General features: G+C 44.5%; 1 protein-coding gene across 1 annotated transcript in view; it reads right to left on the minus strand.

Moving 5' to 3' along the window:
* Positions 1-5: 5 nt before the first annotated feature.
* The window catches only part of PRDM2 (PR/SET domain 2), a gene marked incomplete at its 5' end in the record, with an annotated part of 53029 nt that continues 42270 nt past the window's right edge, over positions 6-10764 (minus strand). The window contains 2 exons of the mRNA XM_080630999.1: positions 6-3109; positions 4320-4455. Coding sequence (XP_080487125.1) covers positions 4347-4455 — 109 coding nt within the window. The 3' untranslated portion in view covers positions 6-3109; positions 4320-4346. The remainder of the gene's footprint in view (positions 3110-4319; positions 4456-10764) is intronic.

The following is a 10764-nucleotide window of genomic DNA, read 5'->3' on the forward strand; positions in this document are numbered from 1 at the left end:
GCACTGCGGAGCTACCGGTGTCACTAATTCTTACATGCAAAACCTGAGCTTGTTCCCCACCCTCTCCTTGGATTTTCATGGGAACTTGGGATATTGGTCAAGAGCAAAATTCCACTTTTCAGCAGCAGGCACGGGGGGAGCTTCAAAATTTGCTGCAAAACTGTGAAATTCTGCCTTGGGCAACAAAAAATGGCAAACTTTCCTGAATTTACTGTGGATAAATAGCAGAGCAATGACACCATTTGAACTGACCCTTTTTTCTGCAAGAAAAAGCAACTCCCCCCCGCCCCCAACCTCCTGCTTTTGTTATCTGAGGGAACACAAGGAAAAGTCTGGTGCAACCATGGGCTGGTTCTTGTCAGTGGCACGGATATTTTCCTGCCACAGCTTCGACCCCTCAAACAGAGCAGGACAATATAAAGCTGTGTGCTCTGGTCTCTTGGCTGAGTAACACGCGTTATAAAACTTTAAAAACAGAGCATTTACAACCAGGGAGGACATAAAGACGTGCTTTGAAAAGTGTAAATACATATTTACAGGCTCACGTCAGAAACCAGAATTCCTCTGGGGGGAAAAAAATGTTCCTATATCACAATTTACACACTTCTCTCCTTGAGTTTGTCCATTATTGTAGTTAATACCACGCTAAAAAAAGCAGCAATAATAAATTGCACAAAAGCGACCTCTCCTAACCTCATTGGTATGCCTTAAAGGCACTAAACTCAGCAGCATCCGTGCCAGAAACTCTGTACTGAATTTCACTTACTGGTGCTGGAAGTTGAGGGGATCTCACAAGAACAGAGCGTTTAAAGCAGGATTTGGGCTGCGTGGCAAGAAAGCTCTTCCCTGGCAACAATCCTTGTGTGACCAGTGAACGTTTATACAGTCAGGGTGATCTCTGCACTCAGGAAAGCACGGGAACGTCGTACTGGTGCTTTAAGACAGAGGAGATTGGAGCTGGGTTTTATTAGCTCTGTATATTCAGGTTTTAGATGATCTAGATGTTGTCCAGACACACAGGAAGAGAATTCTTGTTTGAAAGAACAGGGTTTACCATACTAGTACTAGATGATGAGAGGAAGGAGAAAACATGGAGAGAAAATACATTAGAACTTGAGACATCCTGTGCAAAACTGAAGCGAGCTGAAGCGATCAGAAAGCTCTATGTACACGCCAGCTTCTTTGAGATACACGTAAGGCCAGGAACTTAATTTCTGTGCTACCTGACCACAGTTTACCAAGCTGCCAAGCAGATCTGGATACTCGTTTCCAACTAGTTTGGATGGATGATGAGAATCTCAGTCTTCCCAGGCTACTGCGAACAGTTTCAGCCTTCTTTTGGGATTGCTACATCACATGGGGAAAGAGGAAATTATTGCTAGCAAAAAAAGCTCAAGAGGGGACAAATCCTAGAGCCAGAGCAGCCAGCAGTGGCACGAGCTCTCCCCACAAAGCCTGCACTCAATGGGGTCAGTCTTGAACTTCCAACATGGAAGGGGATGTAGCTTTTTATGGCTCATGTAGTTCTCAGCAGCTCAGCCTTCCCCCAAACCACAATTGCACTTAGACAGCCTCCAACAGGGGTTTATCGAAAAAAATCTGTAGCTGGGTAATGGAAGATCCTGAAGACCTTTTCTTTCCAACTCAAACAACAGTAGCTAAAACAATTTCACGATGCACAAACCCAATGTGCCTTGTTTAAAGCTTTTGGATTCATGTTGAACAATTTGATTTTCAGCAAAACTATAAAAAAATCAACTGTTTTCAGTAATTTCATACATATATATTAATATATAAGTCATATACATATGAAGATATATCTAAAATTGATCTTTTTCTTTTCACTTTTCCAGGGAAGGAGTATCAACCGGGCACTTATTTTTTCTTACCTAACTTGTGCATACACAGATGTGTGCTTATCTGTGTGGAATGCAAAGGCAAGGAGAGAAATAAACTGGCTGAAATAGGAGGAAAGAGGGCAATCACCCCCCTGGCCTCCTTGAAAAACCCCAAACCCAGATGCTACCTTAGCAGGGATCCTGCAATAACTTATCTTGACAGAAGGAACCCTTCATCTTGTGTTGAGATGAAGAGGCCTGGAGAAGCATCCCTGGCAGCTGATGCACCAATGCGTGATTGTCACCATTTTGGAACAAGAGGTAAGAGACTTTTTTGCACTGTGTTTTACCAACTGACCCATGTGTTACTGCAACTTGTCTATCCTGGCTGCCAGCTACCTTCATGGATGTCCCCTCTGCTGGACCACTGTAACAGAACACGCTTGCATTGAGGGTTGCAAACACAAGCTTTGTATTTAAGGAGAAATGTCATTTGGTACTGCACAGCAACATGCAAGTCTGATACTCTCACTAAATAAATCAATCCTGACTATGACAGGAGCACCAGGCTGGCAACAAATGTAATGGCAGCTTTCAAGAAATGAATGCTTATTCCTTTATGAAACTGGGTGACCAGTGCACTTCACAGGTGGACTTCCCAAAAAACCAGTGGGTCCTGACCCACTTGGAAAGCAATGGCATTACGCCCATTAAAGCTAATGGTACAAAGTCAAGAGACTGGGATATCCCCAGACTTCAGATGTGGAAACCTCAGTAAAACCTACCACTCCCCTCACGGACTTCCATGGGATGCCCCGTTCTTTACTCGTTAGGATGTAAAGTAGGTACTAAAAGGATGTAAAAGTCTTTTCAGAATTGAATTGCATAGTATGTTAAACCCCTCTGTGTTCCACCAGGAAGAGGAGACTCATCCAGACCCATCAACCCTCTGAACACACTTCATCTGCCTGCAAATGTCTGAACACTTCTCGACGCTGGATGTGGACACATGTGGACTCCATGCACAGGGGACCCCGAGATCACCCCTCACCAGCAGCCACAGCTCATCACTCTCTGGAGAAGGCAGGAGCTCTGTGCTCTCTCTCTCTGGAAGGAAGGACGATGTGACAGCAAGCGAACCAGTGTTTCCAGCAGAAGAAACCACTGTCCCTGTTACCTGCTGAGGAACCTGTCTCACCTCGTGTGAGAAAAAGCAGGAGAGGATAACGCTTGAGGATCACTTCACCTCACCTTTTCCAAGTTCTTAGTACCTGAAAACACAGAGAGTTGCATTTAATCAGTGTCAGCTTTAAGAATCACTAGTGAGAGCACCTGCCCTGTTACACTGAGCTGGGAGCAGGGAGAAGTTGCCTACAATTTCACTTTTGTGTGAAGGCAGTTTTGTGTTAAGGCTTCCCACAACTGAACAGTCTATGCCTCAGGGAGGGATGCTAATATTTCATTAGTGAACACTCCCATCATTCAGGAGATAATAAACTTCACAATCTCACTAATTTGTCCCCCAAAAGTTATTTTTCTGAACATACTTAACAAAGAATAAATTTCAGGCTGCAGCATCTTGATTTTGCTGGCACAGTTTTAGCTTTACACATGTATCATGTTCCTTAGCTGTTGCAGCAGTATAAAGGAGGTATCTGTGTGTTACACATAGGGAAATGAAGCAGCAGAAGACAGTGTCTTGTGTAAAGTCAACCAACAGGAAATTCATTCAGCTTCACCAACACCACTGGGCCAGGTCATTAATTTGTCCCAGCCCCTATAAGCTTCATTACCAGTTTATCTCACCACAACCCCAGCTAGTGTCTTTGTATGTTACTGTAACAGTGCAATTTGCATTGTAATAGTGGTCCTGGAGCTTCTGGCATCCAACCAAAGCAGCCAGGCACAACACACATTCCCAGGCATACTTTTTTTTGGTCAGAGTTAGTAATTTGTTCAGCATTTACACATTCAGCCTAAAAGATCTCAGAGCACTTTACTCTGTACTACGATCAGATACAAACAGCACTTTCTTCTAAGATGGGGATAAACCTCATCCTTACCAAAATTACCACCAGCTTCAAGCGCCCCCCTCCAGCACCCAGAGGAGCAACAGAACACCTCATGTCTTACAAGCTCATAAATGAAAGCTCTCCCCACATCTTCCATGGGGCTAAAGAGCTGACTCTCCCCCAGCAGATCCTTTTGATCCAGAGTATACAAGTACACATCACTAGCAAAGAGCGTGTCTCTTGTGCTGGATTTAACCAAGAGGCCCCACTTCTGACACAGCTCTCCTGCTTTACACCTCCTTTCCCATCAGTGACCACTTACAACAAGGGCAACAACACTGTGGGTTTCCTGAGGCTCGGGTAATATCTGTATCTGGTATCTCCTGTATAGCATCTCCTTGCCCACAGAGGCACAGGACAGGCAGCCCTACGCATCCTCCCGCGGCAGCACCCAGCTGCATGGCCCTACCTGATGTGGTTGGACATGCAGAAGAGTCTATTCCTTAAGGAAGTGGGGTGCGATGCAGTTGGATTTCTTGCATTGCCTGGTGCTGGTGTTATGCGAAGAGGAGGAAGGACATCTAGAGGCCATGCGGAGCCTGTAACTGTACAGAGGCAGAAGAAACCCATACACATGCATTAGGGTACTGGGGGCATAAAGCAGAGACTTGCTTTAGGGCGCTATAGGGGCTTTACTAAGGTATAAGTAAAAACCATACACTCCACCCACATTGCAAGTGCTGAGAGCCGCTTCTGAAGGCAAGAAGGGGTTTTGCCTTGTTCTGAACTTAGCCTGATTAAATTTTTTTAAGCACAAAACACATAGCATCAACTGGAAGCAGCATCCAGGCTCCCACCCCATGTCGCAGCCCCTCCAACTGGGACTGATGAATCCACAGCGATGTAAAGAGCAACGAGAAGAGTCACGGTCTGTTTGCTCAGGACAGTCCACAGCCGGTTTTAAAATACCGATTTACATAAAAGAAACTTCACTTTCCATAAGCATCACACCCGAGCTGGTCGCTTTCCCCAAGGTTAAAGCCTGCACCACGCTTCTGCCACTGCAGCACTGACAGAATTGATGGTGACACACAGAGGCCATTGCAGCGAGAGCTGCCCCATACAGCTCTCCCCATTGCAGCGAGAGCTGCACGATACATTATTTCACCTCAAATCTAAAACTAACTGCAAGAATCCCAAAGGGGAAGTGAATACCAGAGGTTTTATTTGAGCTTCTTACATCTCCATTGACTGTGATGTCAATAAGCGTAAAAACATGAGTCAAAGCAAGGGAAGCAGAAGGGTTTATGGCTCTATATCTCAGCTCAAATGCATACCTGAGTTCAACTTCTTACACTAAAAGATACAAAAATCACCTCCTATTTGTTTATACATTCAGCATCTTTTGCCATCTTGCACATCCTTGTGCCTCTCTGGTGCGTGCAGATGTGTGTCAGCTCCCCCCTCACCTCCCAAACCTGCTGTAGTTTCATCCCAACCTTCCATACACAAATCCTTTAGAAGTCCCACCAAACCCAACTACTCATGTTCTGCCAAAGGAACAGCTTTGAAACATCATTTCATTACACACCACCACATCAAAGCAAAGGTAAAAATCAGGGGGTTTCTCCTGGTTATTTTTAGAGTTCAACGTGCACCCTTTCAAGGAGATCTCAGTTGTTTGTCCTCACACCCGGGTTCTGGAGCGCAGCGTTACACAAGCGCCAAGTTTTCCATTACGACAGAGAAGCAAAACCACAGACGTTCTGAAGATTAAGCACTTCCATTCTTCCCAAATCAGAGTTTGTGGCTAAAATCCTCTGCCAATGCTTTGCTATTGTTATATGTACATCCTACTCTGCAGCCATTGTGACTGAAACACTGAAGCATCCATCTAGAGAGCAGGAATCACAAAGTGGTAACAAGGAGGTCACCAAAGGCTTGATTTTGTTGTCCCATGTAAGGGCAGTTACAAAGGGACACAGCAGAATATTCCAAATGAGTTAGTTGGTTTGGCTTCAGTTCTTCAACTACAAGAGAGAAATTCTGGGTTCTTTTTATTTGGTTTCCATTTAAGTAATGCTTCATGTCACAGAATTCATGATGACTTGCAGAAGTCCTACAACCAATAACATGCGTGCGCTACTGCATGCAATGAGACCCTGTGGGAAACCTCAACCAAAACAAAACCAAAGCCTCAAATCCAAAGAGACAAAAAGAAAACCTGACCTGCATTTTCAGATGCACATTCCTCATCCTCTCCCAAAACCGAGGGATCCTTCATCCCCTAATTCCATCTTGCTTTAGAGCAAAAACATCATTGGTTTATTGTTTAGAAGTCAAGGATTAGAGGAAGAAGACAAAGAGGGACTGTTTTGCTAGATAGAAAATGGACTTCTTCATGGCAATGCACTGGCAGAGCAGTGAGGAAAAGGGTGCTCTTTTCTGTCCTGGCATTAAACTGGACTGAGAACTCTGTGTTTAAAGAGACTCCTTAAAGAAATGCTGGATTCCTGCTGGTTTAGTAGGATCTCCCAGGGTTTGCCAGGGAAGCGGATCCTGGAGCAGGGAGGGAGCTGAAATGCCCCCATCACACGCAGAAACAACTCTTGAGATTACTAATTTTAGCAGTGTCACTTTGCACCTGCTTCCACCATCACCCGTGCGAAGCAACTGGAGACAGGCAAAGGCAAAGGAATTCCCGGGCGCCCTGTGCCGATGCAGCCGAGCAATGAGGATTTATCAGGAAGGGGTGAGGGGCTGTGCCCCAGCCCCACTGTGCACCATTGTAGCACACCCCATGCTACGACAGCTTTGCCAAGGCCATTGTTCAGAAACAGCCTTAGCCAGAATAAGCCGGGGGGAAAGGGTGGGAAACAAAGGAACAGCATCAGAAAACATGCTATGTTAACAAGGGCACAGAAACACAATGTCAGGCAGCAGGAAGGACTCATCTACACCAAGTTTTCTCTGTCAATAGGGCTTTTAAATTAGGATAAACAGTTCTGGTAAATGCAGTAGCTATGCTGTAAGTTAAACCTAAACCAAAAGTTAAACGATCATAGAATCACAGAATAGTCAGGGTTGGAAAGGACCTTAAGATTGTGAAGTTCCAGCCCCCCTGACATGGGCAGGGACACCTCACACTAAACCATGGCACTCAAGGCCTCATCCAACCTGGCCTTGAACACTGCTATTATTTGAACACATAGGGCCCAAGCTTCTCTCTCAATTGAAAGCATACCCCAACTAAAGACAAATCACTCAATGTGGTGAGACTCACTACAATAAAAACACACTAAATCCCATGTTTTAGTCTCCTATCCTTGGACCTGAAAGTGTTTTGCTGTATGAGTCAGTCCCACAATCCCCATTTTAAAGCTGCAGAACTGAGTCAGAAGGACAGGGATTTGCCAAGGCTGCCCAGAAGATCTGCAGTCTTAAAGCAGAGACAGGAGCAAAGGTGAAGGTTCTGCTACCACTCTCGTTACTATCTGCAGTGTTAAACTGCCTCCTGAATACTTAAGTTTCACCTTACTTGTCTAAACCAAATTCCTACTTCCATGCACCTTCCCAGGCCACTGAAGCAAGCAGACTCACACAGTGCGCAGCAGTAAAACTGCCAGCTCCCAGCACACCCCCTTCCCTCCGCCATTCCCAAAGTACACTTGGTATTTTTCATGCAGATCACCACCTCTCCTACCACACTTGTGCCACCAATGTTCTTCCCAGTTCCTACTTTAGGTCACTAGAAACGTCCCAGAAAAATAAGCCACGCTACCAGTGGGAACGAAGGCTGGAGTGAGCCGATGTTGCTGGTCACACCAGTGACATTCAGTGAAAGTCAATGCGTAAAACACTCAGGCAATTGAGGCTCACGTTTTACCTCAATTAAAGTGTGCTTTTCTTGCAGGGCTTCTACACTCTAAAACCCCAAGCATATGGTCCAAAATTGCAGACATGCACTCCAACTCACTGCACAAAAATAGATAGGGACATGGTCTATCAAATGTGTCTCCTACTCTTAAATAAAACTATGTCTAAGCTGACACAGACGAAAATAGACAACCTGGGGGAAAACAGAGATCTGGATGCTTGAGCCCAAATTCTTGGCTTTGCAGAATTAGGGCAGGCAATTTTACAGGCCAAAGGCAAAGAAAGGAGTTCAGAGTCTGGATAACAGAGTTCTGAGCACTCTGCTCTCAGTGAGAACTAAAGCATGGTGCTGCTAACCCCACTGGCATGTACTCTCTTGCACTAGCATGTTGCTCAATGGGAAAGTAAATACATGAAACAAGGACTTGGAAAACCATCAACCACCAATTACATGAACAATTATTATTTTTGTTCTTATTTAAGTGAAACAAACTCTTCAGCAGGACAAAAGGTTGGTCCATAGAATTCCTGGAGGAGGATGATGTCCTGCCTCTGCGTACCAAAACTGGGGGAGCAGCACTAAGCTAAAAGGACCTTAATGTGCTGTACTGCAGCTATTTTGAGACGTGTATTTATGAAACAGGTGAAAAAGCTGGAACACGTCAGACTTTATCTTGCAGTCAGGTGACGCTGAAGGACACACCATGAATATTATGATTTTATGGTCAGGCCTTTCATGGATCTAAACTGGAAAAACCTGTTACTGAGATCCTTTGCATTCTCAACTTTCAAGAAGATTCCTAGCAGCGTGCTAACCACAGTGCTTCAGAGAAATTCAGACCTTAAAGCACCACTGCTCCCCCACTGTAACTCCACAATTGCATTATTTCATGCATGTGCTCTAGAGTTCAAGTTTCTTCATTGTTGACTTACTTCCACTCCCAGTCAAATCCTGCTTCAGACCACTACTAACTGCAGTGACAAACACTAAGCCAACATTGAGACTGCTGAAATGAATAAATCTCACACCAAGCCTGAACTCAGCTAGTGAAATACCCCAAATTGGTACCATTTTACTTAAACACCCCTAGATTTTCAAAAGCAACTACTGATCTACAGTAGCCACTTTACAGAGATTCAGCTACAGAGCTTTCAGGAAATTAGTATCCTTGATGGTACCTCAAATTGAGCTCAGACATTATTAGGTTCTTTAAGAGATCTTGGTCTAGGTCTATAAATTTAGATGAATAGTATCACATCCTCAATTCATCTTTCTGCCCTTTTAAAGCAGCACAGAGCATTGTGAGAGGCAGAAGGCGCAGAATGTTGCACTAAAAATAACAGTACTCAAATACATGTTCTACACTGTCAAACAAACTAATCTGATCATTTGTTTAAAAGTTTCTATCTACTGAATCACATTCATGACAGGAAAAGAATGAGAAAACTTTTACCACATGTAAGGAAGACTTAAGTAAATTTTATTTAGCTTTACACAGAAATAGTTACTCTGAATGAGCTCAAAATGATCACTGAAGGGCAGCAGAACTACTATGACCCTTCAGTCCTGCACATCTCATTACATAAACAAACCATAGAACAAAATGTGCTTTCAATTTAAAAAGGGAGACGAGTGAAAGCATTCGCTGTAATGAATGGGGAAAACACCTTCAGTCAAACTCCAGTGACAGCAGAGTTTCAGTGTGTAACTCACAGCAGCTCAATAATGGAAGAAGTCAGTATCTCTCCCTGCCTCCTTCCACACACTAGCAGAAATCACAGCACCTAAATGAAACACTAAGGGAGTTGTACCATCAGGTCACAGCTGGATCATGACTAACTGCTACTCACAAGATCTGCTCAAGAGAGGGTTTGCTCAGTCTGAGCACTTCCCAATGCAAACTGCCCCCAGGATCCATGCTGGAGCAGTGCCCATGCCCCATGGTTCAACCTGCAGTGAGAGCAGACTGAGCTCTTCTGTTCCCACTTGCTGACAGGCTTTCAAATACCCTCAGCAGGCAGCACATCCACTGCTCTCTCAACAGAATCACCTCCCTGAAACAAAGTCCTCATGTTTACCATTGGCATTTAGGCATCAGCACTGCCTAACCTGCAGAAGGCCCTGAGGCAGGCTCTGCTGAGACAGACCCACAAACGAGATTAGTCTCCTTTTTACTGACACAGGGCATTAGGAGCAGTGGGAATCTCAGTTCTCCTGCTCACTGGAAGGGCAGCACACCTACAGCGTGTGAACCCACCTTGGACCACACAGCCTGAATGATGAGCCCGCATTTCTGAGAAATGGAACATCACCCACTGAATAACCAAAGCTGTTTCTCGCAACCCTTTGGCAGTTTCATCCAAACCAGGACTCAGAGACCCTGTTTGGCTTGTGAAACATACAAGTCTTACAAAAAATAAGCAGAGAGAGATCACACACAAAGTGCCTGTCGCTGCTTACTATACTATGTCCCACAAACCATTCCAGCTATGAATAAATTAGGAAGATGAAGCAGATACATAGCTCGTAACAAAAAAGCCTCCCTTCAACTTGATGCCTGGTCTAGCTTTCCCTTTTCCAGTGTTTTACTGCCTTGTATTTGCGGAAAAAAACCCCCAGCAGTATCTCAATGCTCTTTTTAAACACATGCCTTCAAAAGCACACTCCACCAAAAGCATTTTTAAGTATTACTAGAAGTAAATGTGTAGGAGCTGCAAAATGAGAATGCAAAGCGATAAAGTACGTACAGAAAGGAGTAGCCAGAGGTGCCTCAATAGCAAGAAAGCTTCCTCCGAACTAAGGAAGAGGTTTGTAAGTGGCTGACGAGATTGTGCAGAGCAACAGGACCTCCTTTCCGCATTCCACCAGCGATCTTGCATTAGACCCTGCTTATACCAACAGTTTTTCCTTCCCACTATTGGGTCCAATATCTATTTTCATTTTAATCATTGGGGGTGACCTCTGCCTGTCTGCAAGTGATGAGCACACAGCAACACCGACTTCAGCTGCACTGAAGTGTTAACTCAGTATTAATTTT

Source organism: Psittacula echo, assembly GCF_963264785.1.
Source record: "Psittacula echo genome assembly, chromosome: 17".
Classification (NCBI taxonomy): domain Eukaryota; kingdom Metazoa; phylum Chordata; class Aves; order Psittaciformes; family Psittacidae; genus Psittacula; species Psittacula echo.